Source organism: Nomia melanderi, chromosome 5 (genome assembly GCF_051020985.1).
Source record: "Nomia melanderi isolate GNS246 chromosome 5, iyNomMela1, whole genome shotgun sequence".
Classification (NCBI taxonomy): domain Eukaryota; kingdom Metazoa; phylum Arthropoda; class Insecta; order Hymenoptera; family Halictidae; genus Nomia; species Nomia melanderi.
This window is the reverse complement of record NC_135003.1, coordinates 13,073,997-13,090,643: the sequence shown is the minus strand read 5'-3', so window position 1 is coordinate 13,090,643 and position 16,647 is coordinate 13,073,997. Positions and strand designations below refer to the sequence as shown.

The 16,647-nt window shown below is 40.0% G+C and overlaps 1 protein-coding gene across 1 annotated transcript in view; it reads left to right on the top strand.

The window, feature by feature from the left end:
- The window catches only part of dally (division abnormally delayed protein), a 222,212-nt gene that overhangs the window by 57,035 nt on the left and 148,530 nt on the right, over window positions 1–16,647 (top strand). Inside the window, exons 3-4 of the mRNA XM_031970315.2 lie at window positions 8,124–8,694; window positions 12,823–13,024. Of these exons, the coding sequence (XP_031826175.2) occupies window positions 8,124–8,694; window positions 12,823–13,024 (773 nt within the window). The remainder of the gene's footprint in view (window positions 1–8,123; window positions 8,695–12,822; window positions 13,025–16,647) is intronic.

Sequence of the window (16,647 nt, the reverse complement as noted above, 5' to 3'; positions counted from 1 at the left end):
GACGACCCGCTTCGTGTGTCGTTGCAGTTCTTCAAACGAGAAATGTGGAGCGGGCGTAACGCGGGCAACATGCAAATCGACTCTAATTGTAACGTCAGTATACGCGTGTGCATGTGTTACGGCCGTAATGCAAGAGTCACGAGTTTATTGGGGTGTATATAATACAAAAGTATGTACCGGTGACGCGCGGGAAAAGCAACGGGAGGGCGTATGTTTTGTCCCGGTGGGAAACTACTGTTGGCTTTTCATCCGTTTATGATAACGTCACGTCTCAAAAATAATTCATTGAAAACTGGGACCGCGAGATCGAGTACGATCGTATGAAAAGATGGACGTATCATTCTTTGAACGAAACAATGGAATTATAGTGAATCACGTCGCTATAATTAGTCGTAGGTAAATTGACTTTTTGAAATTTCTCTACAGAAACTCCAAGAGTGTATCTATTGAAACTTTGATCGATTTATAATTCAGTTTGTGTGAGAAAAAAATTTCTTTAATAATTTCTTGTAGAAACACCTGTTATCTTTTAATCATTGCGAGAGGAAGAAATCAGATATGGGTCATTTTGATGTGTGTGGTAGTTTCAGTGTTAATCTGGAACATAGGTCAAAGGGTAAGAGGTCAGGTTAGAATTAAATCTTCAATTTAGGTGAAATACAATCTTAGATTGTATGTCGATATGATAAATCATTGGAAATCTAATGTTTTATTGGCTGAAGCTTGAGACTGTAGCTTTTGTAGAATTCTTTGTCGATTGATGGTAACGATGATTGTTTAATTGTGAGGTAATTATTGGAAGAGTTTGTAGATATTGTGGACTTTGTTCTGTAGTATTTCTTATTGTAATGTAAAGATATTATTCAAAGTGAAACTTACAGGAAGCGTAGTTTAACTTTTTCCAAGTTTGAAGTTGATTAATGTATATTATCTTCTTATGAATATTTGTCATAATGAGTGTTGAAGGTCGTAAAATGAAATTCTTATTTTATAAATTTGTACTTAATACTAACGTACCTAATATTAAAAACTGTTAGAGTTTCTTAACGAATTATCATATTTATTCTAGGTTTAGTTAAAATTACATTATTTTTCTGTATATAACTTCACAGGTTACACACTCTGTGAAACATATGCCTATTGTGTTTCAGTATATGTATTTCAGAATATTTCACATCTATAAATTTTTCTACAGTAAATTACAACGATGTTTGCATTCGCAGTTGAGTTATCTTGGAGATCTCATAAGATAAAATCAGCCAAAAACGTAGAATGAAGTCATCCTGTACGCAGTTTCGTTTTGGGGACTATCGATTTTGAAAATGTTCCAATTACGCGTGCGCTCGGCTATTTAGAAAGTCTCGGTTCCATGGATTTCCCCATGCACTGCTATCGCCAAGTCAGTTGATTAGATGTGTTCTAATGCAAACAGTGTTACTCTAAACATTCTCATAATTGCAGTTTTTCAAAAAGAAGCCTTATGGAAACTAATTATCTTCATTATTATTATTAAGTATATTATTTGCACATGCAACGCCAGTTCCTCGTTTACAACACAGTTTCCTGAATCCCATTTTTATTTACAAAATTCAAGAATTCATAATTATTCTTGTGGACACATACGTTTCCAAGCTCCTGCAATTCTAACACTTTCGGTTTGCAATTCAATTTCGAAAATGAACAAAGCCAACCATTACACCATCATTCGAAGAATCACATCTGTTGAACACCAGATTTACAGAGATTTATTCTATACCTTACTCTATCATTCCTAGAAGAGTTTCTTTCCATAGATCGCGGAAATCAGTGTTTCAAGAACAAAGAATTACAAAGTTCATCCTTAACACTAGAACTATCGAGCAGCTAAATTGTCTTTTCGAAATTGTTCTGCAGAAACCTCAACTGCAATTACTGAGACTTCAGTTGATGTGCAATTCAATTTTCCATTGCTAAACCAGTTTCTCTAGTACTTTTTCAGAGAAGCATCCGTTGTCTGTTAACCAGAAAAAATGAAATCATAGATCATTTTGATCCATGGCGGTTCTAGCGTTGAAACTATCAAAATCGAGTTAAATTATTGCGAAATAATATTCCTAAGCCTCAATATCCGTCTAATTCCATCGACTCATTTCTTCCAATACTGCTACAAGCACACTCCACCAACCGAGAAATTCAAAATAAAACCTCGAGCGAGTGGCAAACCGCGAGAAGTTCGAAGCTTCTTGAAATATCAATGAACTTGACATCGAAATAATTCCACCAGTAGAGTATCCAGCCACGAAGTGATAAAAATTCAACAGAAAAAAGGGAAACGTTACCATGGATCCCCCAAAAACGTTGCATCAAAACAATTCCGTTTCGGAACGAACGAACGAACGAACGAACGAACGAACGAACATTCCGCCTCGCTCGATCTCCGGCGCGCGGGTGGACGCCGCGCCGCGCGGCGCGTCCAGCCAATGACAGACCGTTAAATTATTCCCGTCGATCGGATATCCGTACGCCGCGTCGCGCGGCGCGCTGGAAGCGCAAGAACGGTTTTTTTCCATGCACGCCGCGGCCTGAAATTTCGTTCGACCAGCCGGAGGAGGCCGGGGACCAGGAACGAAGCTGCGTGGTACAGTTCCCACGTACCTTTTGCCAGCCCCTCTCCGCGTGCCCGCCGCCTCCCATGCCACCGCGAAACATGGCCACCATTGGGCACACACCGTGCAAGCACACCAGCATCGCCGTGTCCGTCCATCGGCCTCGCACGAACAAGCCTCCGAACGGCGGAACGAGAGGGAGACTGGGAGACAGCGTTGAGGCTGGCGTGGACGCAGAATCCAGAGAGGAGCATGAGAGAGAGAGATGTGTGTGTGTATGTAGGGAGAGTGAGAGAGTGGAACATAGCGGGATGGAGGGAAAGGGAGAGAGGTATGTAGAAAGAGAGGGGGATTGATAGATAGAAAGAGAGGGATCGGTGGATAGGTAGAAAGGGAGAGAGGTAGATTGGTTAGAGAGGAGGAAGAGATGGATAGAAAGGGAGAGATAGATGGTACATGAGAAAGATAGATACAATGCAAAAGAGAGAAGCGGATAGGCAGCAGAAGAGACAGAGATAGAAGAAACTAGTGATGAGTAGAAAGATAGATACAGTGAGAAAGAAATGAAGATTAAAAGAGAGATGGAGTAGAAAGAGGTGGATAGACAGAAAGGGAGAGATAGATGTAATGCAGAAGAGAGAAGCAGTTAGGCAGCAGAAGAGAGAGATAGAAGGAACTAGTGATGAGCAGAGAGATGGATACAGTGAGAAAGAAATAAAGATTAAAAGAGATAGAAGCAAGGAGTGAGGTGGATAGACAGAAAGCGAGAGATGGTACATGGAGAGGGAGATAGATACAATGCAAAAGAGAGCAGCAGATACGCAGCAGAAGAGAAATAGAGGAAAATAGTGACGAGCAGAAAGACAGACACCAAGTGAGAAAGAAATAAGAATCGAAAGAGACAGATGAACAGATGTAAGAAGAGAGCGATAGAGAGACAGGCGAAACGAGAAAGAAATGGACAAAGAGTGAAAGAAAGTGGAACACAGAAGTATAGAGTGTTAAAGATACAGAGAGACATAGATTAAGAAGTGAATAGAGACCAAGAATCGGATACCTAGACAGATGAAAGGAGAAAGTGATAGGCAGAAAAAGAGGGGAACACGCCGAAGGGAGGAGAAAGAGAGCGAAGCGGGAGCGCGACGGAGAGAAGCGAGGCTGCGTGAGGTCGAGAGAAAGAGGGTTGGCGGAGGAGGAGAGAGAGATAAAAAGATTCTCTCCCACACGGTGGCGCTAAAATAAAATGACCGGCGAGAGGAATGCCGAAGCTTCCCTCCCTCTCCCTCTGCCTCGTTCTCTCTCCCTCTTGATCTGGTCCGAGTGGTGGAATGGCCACAAGTGCCTCGGGATGAGAAACGCGGAGTGGCATGCGAAGAGCGGGAGGGCGAGAGGGGAACCGCTGAAATCGTACATAGGTAAAAGAAGTCTTTGAGAAGAAATAGGAGGATAGAGGCGGAGGAGCGACAGATCGAGTCGGATCGGCTCCCCCCCTTCCCCTTTTTCGACCTGCTATCCGTGTTCCCGTTCGTTACTCTTGCTTTCCCTGGCGTCCTTTACCTTGCCGCTTTCGGTTTTTCGCTTTTCGATGCCAGCGGTTTCTGTTCTTGCCCTGTTATTCCTCTTTTGTCATTGATTTCCTCTTTCGAGCGGTATCCCGAGGCGGGTATTCTTGGAGGATCGAGGGACGAGAGGAATGGTACTCTCTTGGTATCTCTTGGCTCGTTTCAGTATGCACTCCGATTCCTCCTTTTTCGTTTCTTCTCCTCCTCCTCCTCCTCCTCTCAATGCCTGCGCCGGTGTTTTCCTTTTGCCGTCTATTTCCTCTTTCGCGCGGTCTTTCTCGGAGTGGTGCCTCTCGCCGTATATTCCACTCGCGATGCTCTATTCTATTTCGATTCTCCTTTTTCCTGCTTCTTCCGCCGTGTTTCCATTTTGTTGTTCCTCTTCGGGCACACCGACTTCCTCCTTCGGCGTTCTGTGGTACGTGGAAGGAGCTGACGAGAGGCACGGTACCGTTCGGTGTCCATTCTACTTATGCGTCGGGGATTGCTTTTAATGAGGCCGAACTTCGATTGCCGGGTTTATATGGAAACGTCGCGTCAGGGAGACGATGCGAACAGTGATTAGTGGGAAGATTAGAGGGATTGGAGTGATAAGGAAATTGATGTTTACGATAATGCGGTGACGTATTCAGTTATCTTGTAATTGGACCATTAACCCTTTGCGGACGAGGATTCTTTGAAATGCACAAAACCTTCAACGTATGAAGCTAAATTATATCGCTTAATTAATAGAAAAAAGGAAAACTACATGCTGACCTCTTGCTGTTCGACTAATTAGATCATTTGTCCACGACTTGTCTTCCAAATCTGAACATTTCATCTCACTGAAATGCCGACATCCGTAAAGGGTTAATTCTAGATCTCTTCTGCTACAGTTATCGAAGAGATACCGTTTGAACTTATCCATGTTAATCAAGTATTGCTAATGGATTAAATATATATCTAATAATTCCAGTCTCAAGTCCAAAAAATGGACCTATTACAAAATGCCATCCATTCGTATACTCCTGCCCTAGCTTACCCTCCACATTTTTCATCTAATTAATTACAATGAATTAAAATACTTTCACAGTTCCCTCAGACACTATTATAAAATTATAATTCCTTCTTTTTGCATTCACCGCGCAAGCAATCCACAGACAGCTCCCCAAGCCGTGAAATTAGAACGGTCCCCTGACCGAGTAGCAAAAAAACTGCGAGATGGTCCACGGTTTACACGGTGTCAGCTAAGTTCATTAGCCCTCGACGGTGCAAAATACGTTGATATTTGTTTTCGCCGGGAGATCGTCGAGCGACGCCGTGTTCGATTCATAGGTAGCCGCGCGTAGCCTTTGAACGTTCGCCCGTTTGATGTTTGGACAGCATTTTCACGGGTATTCCCGGGCAGCGCTGCGCGGCGGCGCGTCCGCGAGCCTGCCGTGTATCGGGGGAACCAGTTCGAATCCGGGCGAGTCGCGAACTGAAAAATTTCGTTAGCCGCAGACCCGTCCGAAGTCGCTTGTTTGGAATTCGATCGAAGTTTCTGCCTGACCGTACTGTACACACTGCGACATGCACGCGCGGGCAAACTGCGCGACAATCGAGTCAACGATTCCGCCGATTTTTCAACTTACTTTCGATCGTTCGGACCCAGGCGTTCGCAATCGAGAAACACGTGAAATCGAGTTAACGCTGCTGCTCGCTGAGAGGTTTAAATAGCTCAGTTCGGAATCTCTGCGTTGGAATTATTGAATGCGGATCATTTTCTTGGAGTTGAATTGATCGAGTAACTGAAGTGTATTAGAATTTCGGATTTTGTCGAGTTCTCGATAGCAGTTTATGAGATTAGTAAATTAATTGAATAGAGTGTATTAGAATTCGAGATCTTGTCAAGTTTTCGAAAGCAGTTTCTGAGATTAGTAAATAAATTGAATAAAGTATATTAGAATTTTGAATTTTGTCAAGTTCTCGAAAGCATTTTCCGAGATTATTAAATTCATCGAATGACTATAATACATTAAAACTTGGAATATTGAATCGAATAAAATGAACTTAGAACGTAGATATGTTCGAAAATATACGTCGATGGAAGTCTGAATAAGTGCTGGATGGTAAATTAAAATATACAATAAATTTGGAGAATTTCTGTAGTATCGAAGATTGTCTTCCTTCTCGATTAGATTCCATTTTATTCGCTATTTCATGCTTATCCGTCGTATTTTATATATTATACTCGTAACATTGACTTAAACAGACAGGTACCGTGTCAGTGTATAATTTCGAGTATTAAAAAACTTGGATACTGTCCGTTTTCGCAGGATTCCTAAAATGAGAATCGCAGAGGAGGTTCAAGGCGAACTGCCTTTGGACGTAACGTGTGCGTAAAGGATTAGGCCCGAGAGCCGCATATGGGGTGAATCACACAGATGAGACAAGATATATGTACTTTTCGCTAGTGGCAAACAAAACTAGCGTATTACAGGAATGCTTTCTCAATTATACGAACATCTATATTACTCGATGTTTACGTTTTACTTATTTTATTCAAAATCGCTATAACCATCGGATGCTTTCGAGAAGACGCAATGTATTTTGTGAAAAAGATTCTTGAAACACGATCATCCCTTTGAATGTGTTCTAAACATTTCAATTTTCTAAAAATATTATTCACTTTTGAATTGCGAAACTCATTCTGTATTCTAATAAAGAAAACTGTTATTAAAATGTTGAAATTAATGTCGCAATAAAACGACTACAAATGTGCGTTTATCTGTATTTTTAACTGAATTAATGCGCCTGCAGGTATATCGAGACAAGTTTAAAAGAATGCACCTCGATCGAAGGAGAAAATTACAAGCTAGTTCCAGGGTTAATACAAAATGAGAGCATCTAAACTTTCTAACAATGATATATTCGATATCAATAAAATTGGATTACTCCGGCGAATGCTCTCGTTAACGTTAGTGCCTCGCGTTTACGATGTACGCGTTGTTACGCTAACTATAAAGCCTTCTCACCCTTGTAATTTCCAGCCACTTCGAGGAACTTGTTACTGTTACTGCGATACTTTTACGATCGATGTACCCTTGCTTCGGCTACGAAATTTTCCTGCCTCGCGAATTTGTTGCGCTCAACTTCGGACATTCATATTTTATCACAGCAGTGCAACGTGATTTGATTTATTAATAACATTAGATAATCAACGGGGTACGTTCTTGCGCAGTCGTGTGAACACTCGGTGTTCAGATTTCTTCAGTCTACGAACAATTCATTCAAAAAACTGATTATTGTAACCGATTTCCACTAAGAAAACAAACTTACACAATGCAAGTCACATTTTCATTTGAAAGATTTAAGCGTTGTAAAATATATTAACGTCACGCTAGAATATTCTTAAAAAACAGTGTAATAATTAGTTCAAATTTACTAATTTAATAATTTTTCAAATTACAACCCCAAAATCACCCCTATCAATTGGAATAGTCACAATTCAAAATATATTAACGTAAAACTAGAATATCCTAAAAAAACAGTGTAATAATTATTTCAAATTTACTAATTTTATAATTTTTCAAATTACAACTCCAAAATCACCTCTATACCGGAATATTGCCTACCCAACAATTCAAAATATATTAACACTTTCGCAGTCACATATTTGTAACGACTGTAATCCTATATTTCCCATAATGAGAATGAAATTAATCCTACAGATATTATTAAAAATCACAAACTACATTATATTTAGAAACTCAATGACTGTTTCAGTTTCCTCTTTCCAATATTTTAAATTTACTGGATTGAAGAAAATATGATTGAGGAGACCGTCGCCGAAATAAGCGCTGACAGCAATCCTGTTAACATCAAAATAGAACATCCTAGACAACCAATGCGATTATTTCAATCTCACGTCTTCCCCATACTTCTCAAACATTTACAACCCTGAAATCACCGTCAACCTGAACACAATCGCTAACCGAGCCCCTTCTGGTTGCAGAGACCGTGACGCTGCTCGCGAGGCAGTCGGAGAACAAAACCCTGAACCTGTTCGATCAAGTGTACCGGTCGATGGCGGTTTTGAGCAAGCCGTCGATAAAGGCGTTGTACCAGGCGATGGCCGATTACGTGTCGCCGAAGAACACGCCGGACACCCTGCAGCAGCCGTTGACCAGGGACATGCTTCAGGAACGGTTCATCGAGTTCTTCGCGAAGCTGTTCCCGATCGCTTACCACAACGCGGTGAACCCGCACCAGTACGAGCAGGACTTCACGGAGAAGTTCAAGACCTGCCTGTACGAGACGATGGATGAGATCCAGCCGTTCGGCGACATACCGAAGCAGGTCGCGAAGTCAGTCAGCAAGAGCCTGGAGGCTACCCGGGTGCTGGTGCAGGCGTTGACTCTTGGCAAAACGGTCCTGGACAGGACCGACAGCGTGCTATTTTCCGGCACCAGCCCGCAGCAGGAAGCCTGTTACGGGGCGCTGCTCAGGATGACTTATTGTCCGAAGTGCAAGGGCATCAGTCCAGCTGTCAGGCCTTGCAGCGGATTCTGCACCAATGTCATGAGGTGAGCCTCGTACCCTCGAACTTCCTGGGGACGCTACTCGGTGCACTGTTCGACATTTCGTGTCGGTTGTTGGTGTCGGTTTCTTTGCTTTGGTTTCGATATTGTCTCTGAATATGTATTTTTCTATTAATCCTTTGCACTCGAGAGGTCACTCTCACTCGCCAATTGATTTCATACAGTGAAACTGTAAAATTCGATATTTAATCCCTTGGCGTACTATTTACTTTCGTTACTAAGCTCGTGTGATATTTTATTATCGACAATTTGTAAGAAATACAACAAAATTTTCCATTCTACTTCAGGTGGAAATTGAAGATGATACATTGATAATAGCAAAATAGTTGTTTGCCTTGATCCATGGGTAACGAACAACATTGATTCTTAAATTAGTTTAGAAATCTTCATCACGAGTCTTACTCGTCATTGTACGGCAAGGAGTTAATATTATACCTTGTATAACATCAATTTGGGAAATATTGAAATAAAATAGCTTTGTTCCTCAATGTACATGCGATTTCTCTTCGAGTCAGTTTCACAAAATACCGTCTTTATCTCGTCTCGCTCATTTAAAGAAATATTAAATTTGATTACAACTAATTGTCCATTTAAAATATATTACATAACAATATCATACTTGAGGTTTTTCATAGACAGTGATATAAGTGGATCTCACTGAAAATCCGCACAATATAATTTTCTGATAATTAGCCGGTACGCAATGTGTTAATTATACGCAAAGAGAACTCTTTTATTAAAAATGGTAATGAAGTTATACGACTACTTATTTAATACTACTCGACGGTACACGGTACTTTTACGTTTCCCGCATGCAATACGTTAACACGTTGAATGCCATGGGGGTCATTGGTGACCCTCGAGCAAATCGAGTTACTATAGTTCACTCGATGGAACGATGCTTTGAAAACATTTATGATATATAAATAATACTGCCTAATGCGGCGACATTGCCACAAATATGTCATCAAGTGGTTTGGTAATTAGAAAACATCGCCGTATAGTTGAGAATTAATTTACTCATCGATCATTTCAATATTTTTTATCAATTGTGAGAATTCAGCCGCCAAATGGGAAAGAGTGGAAATTACAGCGCCGGTGTGAACGTGTTGAAAAGAAATTCATTGATTTCCGCAAGATGTTTTATCCTTTAATAGCATCACAGTCTGGTACCTCATCAGGCCGTCGGATCGCAAACTGAAAGAGTAAGCGTGACTCTTCTGGCGGCATTTGTTTCTTTTACCCTTAACGACCCGCTCTATATTCCATGTTAACTCCAGTTACTTTCACTTTCTTTTATAGTCTTTGATGGCCCGTTCCCTCCCGTCCATACTTGTATTTACAGAAATACCTCGAGTCGTCTGGTCAGCCGAACCTCCCGGCTATATTTAAATTTTTCAGTTTCCACGTTCGCACAGATTTAATGACGAATAACAAAGCTCCCCTCATTAAGAAACTTTCGTTCTCGGATTCTATCGAAACAATCCTCGAAACATCTTCCTGACGATTCACATTAAATTCATAATTGAATTTCTCAATTGAAAATTTAACATTCTAATACTAAAATAATAAATCATTTTCTCTAGTAACTTTACAAAGGAAAATCTGTACGAAGTGATTCATTGATCCTTCGTTACTCCGAATGAAGTGTATTTAATGGAAAAGCTTCGCGAAGGATTGAGTAAAGATAAATTAATTATATGGAACGTGATAACGATCGAATCAGAGTATCGCCTTTCTCGGAAGGAAAAAGAAAAGAGACGAAGCAGTTCACAATTCAGCGAAACGGCAAATAAATTCGTGCGAGCAGGAAGCAGATGGCAAATAAACTGCTTAGTTAAGATTCATAAGATGCAAATTGTAAATAACCACGCGCGGTTTGATCGACCTGTTTCCGAATTCCGGGGGTAGGCCGATTCTTTCGCGGTTAGTTTATCGTCTACGTATATAAGCCTGATGAAGCCATTGAAATCGCTCACACCGCCTCTAAATATACCTCGGGCACGTAGGTGTGAACCGAAATGTGTTTTGGGTTCAAACCACCTCGTGTTATGGATGCTTTCATTGCACCGCTTTCGAGAAATTGTTCAGTCTACCGTTTCCCCACAATTTTCGTCTATTAATACGTTTACCTCGTAATTACTACAATTATTCAAAGCTATTATATAACCCTTGAGAAGCAAGGAAACAGATTTTTCCCTGCTACTCACTTTTCAAGTCTGTAGAGAATATGTGCATAACAGTTTTGTTTCACATTATATTACGAATCATATCGAGAAATAATTAAAAAGGGGTGGAATGTTATTTCGAATGAAAGATTGGGAATAGATTGTTTTATTTTAAACGATGGATATTATTTTTAAGGTAAAATTAGGGTTTGAAATGGTAATTGAAAGTAGATTTTCCCTGCTACAATTTTACTTTTGAAATCTGTAGAAAATATATACATAAGTTTTATTTTATATTATGTTATGAATCATAGTATTACGAATTCAGTATTGAGAAATGATTAGAAAGGGGTGGAATGTTACTTCGAATGAAAAATTGGGAAGAGATTGTTTTATTTTAAACGATGGATATCATTTTTAAGGTAAAATGGATATTTGGTAAAATTGGGGTTTGAAATGGCAATTGAAAGTTATTAGATGGAATATTGTACAAGAAATTTATCATTCTATCGAGGAAATCTGTCTGTTTTAGTTTTACTGTGACAAAGTTCTTGTGGGTGGTCCTTAGCCTCCTTGGTTGTATATTTTCCCTTAATATCTTAATTTCGTGTTCGAAAGTGTGTCATGCGCATATAGATGACGCGGCGGCGTCATGTTAACCTCACACGATGTCTATTTTCTACCATCCACAGACTCACTCCGACGTCAAATTAAAAAATTTTAGTAGACGCAATTAACAGTAATAGTGTAATTGATTTGTAAACATATGGTAATACATTCAAAATTATACGATTTTATCGGTGAATCAATCAAATTCAATTATAAAGTGTTAAAATGTCTATTTTCGAGCTGGGATAGCAAAATTTGATATTTTATGAATATGTGTTGCATCGATTAATTAATGTTCCAATTTGTGTCAAATTCTTGATTGCATGAAATACATCTTATTGTGCCAGAAGATTTATTAATGTTATATATTTGTAGCATATGAAGTAATTGTCAGCAAGATTTTTAATAAATCATACGTTTGTTTCTCTATTTGATCGTAAATTGTTCACAATGTCACTCATTTGCCGCAATAACAAGTAGACAGCGTGTCTTCATTCGCGTCACTCTCGATAACTTAAATATCACTAGAACAAAACCGGTAATAAACTTGTCGACGCTTCTTCCTCGATTACAACACAAACTCACAAATATGAATCTCCATATATTCGCAGATATTTTAATATTACAAATCCTGAGTCTCTTCATACACCCACAAAAAATCCCACAACTTAAACATCAACAGAAGAAGATTCACCTAAATCTCTTTTCTTTCCAATTTAACTTAGAATCTAACAGATTCTCTAGTGTCAAGTCTTTCCCCGTTCCCACAAAATCCTCTCATCCCACGTTCACCGAAACCAAACAGAAAGAAAAAGAAGGAATCAAGGAAACATTCTCCAGCTCAAACACCAATCCAACAAAACCTACCCTAAATATTTTTTCTCTCTAATCTAACTTACACCGCAAATTCTCTGATTTCAAGTTTTTCCTCATTCCCACAAAATCCTCTCATCCCAGATTCACCGAAACCAAACGGAAGGAAAAAGAAGGAATCAAAGAATTATTCTCGAGCTCAAACACCAATAAACAAAACCTACCCTAAATCTCTTTTCCTTCGAATTTAACTTACACAAATTCTCTGGTGTCAAGTCTTTCCTCATTCCCACAAAATCCTCTCATCCCGGATTCACCGAAGCCAAACAGAAACGAAAAGAAAGAAGCGAAGAGAAACATTCTTCGCACCGGGCCGCGGGAGATTATCAAATCATGGTGTCCGCTTACCTTAATTCTAAAAATAAGGGATCGGGGAAACGAGGTTGGAAAGTCGCCATGGAAGAAGTGCGCGGCTCTATGGTGGCGAGGACGCGTGTGAACGCTGAAAATAATCTGATTGCAGAGGTTGCCTGACAGAGCCGGCGTCGGAACTGGACCTCGCGTGGTCCGGCTACGTGGAAACGGTCGAGAGGCTGGTCGTGGCGGTCGACGGTCGTAACGATCCGCTGGGCCTGAACGCCGAGAAGGCTGTCAGACAATTGGACACCCGCATTTCGGATGCCATTATGCACGCGATGGAGAACGGGCCGGGGCTCGAGGAGAAGGTGAGTACCCGCCGAAAACGATTTCCAGCCGGCGCACACTGCGGCCGAACGCCCATTTTCGGGAACAAAACCCAATAACTTCGAAACCGTGAGCGATACAAACAAATGCTTGAGACAAAAGTTGGAAGGTATAGAGCTGAACATATGGTGGTTACATGTTTGTCACATTACGGGGATATTGTGAAGATTTTTCAATGATAATGGATATTCTGCGGTTTGATTCCGATGTTATATGAATCGAGAAACGGTATTTATTCGCATAAAATTTGTATTTTGCAAATGGAAATTATTTAGAATGAAGGATTGCTTATCAAGAGATTGGTTACCTTTGATTTTCGATATAGGAATAGTCGAATTTTGGGTGTTGTCTACAGAACGCCTGTCTTTTGGGCGAAACTCAATAATTTCAAGAGTATGAGTGATACAAACAGATGTTTGAAAAACAGTATTTATTCGCGCAAAATTCGTGTTTTTCAAATGAAGATCCTTTTGTATAGCAGACTGCTTAGCAACACTTGGTATCCTTCAGTTTTCCTTATCTGAATAGTCAAATTTGGGGTTCCGTCGACAGGCGGCTGCATTGTGCGTCGCACGCTTGTTATCTGCTCCCCGTCCTCGTCTATACAACACACCACCCCCGAGTTCTCCGTTGCGTCTAGCTAACACCGTCGCGTTGCGTCAGTTTTAAGGCCGTCGCCACACGAGCGTCGACGAGATGCATCTCAATTTTTTAACACACAGTACATGATATGTTCTTCCTTGTTATTGGAATGCCATGTGGGTCACCGGTGACCCCCAAGCAAATCGAATTGCTATAATTCGCTCAATTAAACGATGATTATTCGCGAACATTTCTATATTATAAATAACGCCACCCATTGCGGTGACATTCAGTTTGACGAACGTGCGATGGTAATAATCCAATTCGGTCAAATGATTTACTACTGTATTTTCTCCATTTTGCGTACTTTTCTCTACGAAATCGTGTTCAACGTGTTAACACGTAAAACGATGCAACGCATCGACGCTCGTCGCAACGTTCGTCTTAACGTCCGTCACTTGAACGCTCGTGTGACTCCGGCCTTATTCCGCGCGCGGTCTTCCCGCCCGTCTCCGCGCTGGTCCGCGCTCTCGCGAATCGCTTTATACTAATAGCCGCTTTTATTTCTCGCCGGGGATTACTTGATTCACTGGGAGAACGGCGATGCCTCGCTGCAGCGCCCCATTCTCGATGGTATCTCGCACACGAAAATGTTTCTAAAGTTCATTTGCGAGAGTGCGTCCGGACTGCGGGGAATCTGATAGTTGAGTACCAGGGAACGCGGACGATTCCTCGATTGTTTCTGGCCTGCGGATCTCCGTGTGAATATAAGCCGTTTTTCATTTCTGTTTCCGAATATTTTGTAGAGGCGGACGTTGCTTTTCGCGGCGGAGCGTCGCGGGTTTTCGCGTTAGAATGGAGTTGAGGATTGGGAACTGGGAATTGGCTTTTGATAGTGACCATTTGTAGTTGAGTGAGTTATAGTCAGAAGTGGATGATGTTAACGTTAACACTGGAACTACCGAATAGTAAACCATCTTTAGAAATTTCTTGATGGAAGCTGTAAGCGTGAAATTATGGGAATTTCGATTGGTTCGTATTTCAGTTTGGGTATTGTCAAATTAGCTTTGAAATTATTCTAAAAGAAGAGATTTGGAATTGGTATTTTTGACACACCTGGTCTAGTCTTGTGTCGTATTTTTTGTGTTCTGACTTAGATTGTTTCTAATTGATACGTCTTTTAACTATTTTGTGATTATTCAGATGGTGTATTCAAAATTAACGTATTACTCAAATTATAGATATGTTAATTTTGAATAGATTTTACAGTTATCGAGACATAAATGAATATTTAAAATTAGATTAAAATAAATTAGAAAGAAGCATATTTGATTCTTGGTAACATTTTCGTTGAAAGTAACGGTTTATAATATCTGTATCATATAAATAAGTGATTGACATTTTTGGGAAGATATTATGCAACGTCGTTTCAAGGTTGTGAATACTTGATTAAGCGCCCTCAAAATTATTTCTTATCTTTCTCGAATTGTTTGATGTTGCGTGCATTGTGTTCTTTGCGCAACTTTCGTCATTATCGTATCGTTACCGTTTAATTACCTCCTGTTTCCGCAACGAACTCTTTCTTTCCACGTTTTCGATAGTTCATAATTACGTAAGTAAGCAACGTAACCGCGATTCTGCACAGCTGATAATTATACTAACAATCATGCGGATCGATAGAACATTCACCTTGCGTAGGCCTTTTCGCACATGAACACGGCGACAAAAATTTGCCGGCCTTTTAGCATTTCTTAACGAGCGAACTTAATCGTTTGATTGTAGGGATTTTCTTCGCAAGTTCTACCGAAACAAGCCGAACACCGTACATCGACATCGCGTCTAATTAAATGCCGGGAAATTGACTTTGTTGACGACGTACGTTCGTACGTCAAACAATAATTACCGAGTTCCATTGTGTTGTTTCAGAAAGTTATGCTGAAACGAAACAAAGTAAACAAATTTCACAGGAAAGGAAAATCTCAATAGTAATTATCGTTAGACAGGGCACTTAAGATAATTAACTTCGCTGGGAAAAGACGTGCCAAGAATGTTTCTTAAGGAAACTCATGTTAACGGTAATTAACATTGGAAACGAAGTGAAATAAAAAAATTTCACAAAGAAGTTTAATAAAAATTGACGTCGAGAGAAACTGAAATCTCAATTTCTTTATAGAAACGAAGTTTACATTGATCGATACACTGAATTTCATGAATTCATGGACAACAAAGACAGAATTTCTCAAAAATAAAAACAAGCTTCTTAAAACCCGCATAGTGTAACATAAAAACAATGATACAAAAAAAATGTTTATCTTAATATCTATCTTATTAACATCCTTAAGGATAGAATTCCTCAAAAATGAAAACAAAATTCTTTCGAAACCTACCTGGTGTAACATAAAAACAGCGATACAAAAAGCAGCTGTTTACTCTAACATCTACCTAATTAACATTTCGTGTCACTTCTTTCGCAATTATAGAAAAGGCACAGACGACTTTCTGACAAATTATTCAATAAATTGATTTAGAGACATACAAACTAGAATATAAAGCAACTGAACACAATAAATGTATTTTTGTACATTTTATAAGGAAATACAGAATAATTCCACTGCTCAGTAGTTCTACTGTTAACATCCTTAAAAAGGAATTTCTCAAAGTGAAAACAAAATTCTTTCAGAACCTGGTGCGTTCCAAAAACAGTGATGATGAAAAAACTAATAAAAATAAGCTCATTCAGGTGAAATAAGTGACGCGGCTATTTTACCTGCTGAATTTCGTCCTCATCGTCATCATTAGCTGCGCATCTCGCGACGCGGGACACGCATTTCCATAAATTCGCTTTTTATTTAGGAGAGGAAATTTGCGGCCGCGATATATCAATTCCGTCGCGGATTAGGGGCTGTTAATATAAATGATTGCGAGAAGTTCCGCCGGGGCCGTTCCTTCCCTTAATCTTGAATTTAGGGACGCGACGCAGGCGCGCGCGGACGTTCCCATTACGGTTCGCCAAGTTTCGCGA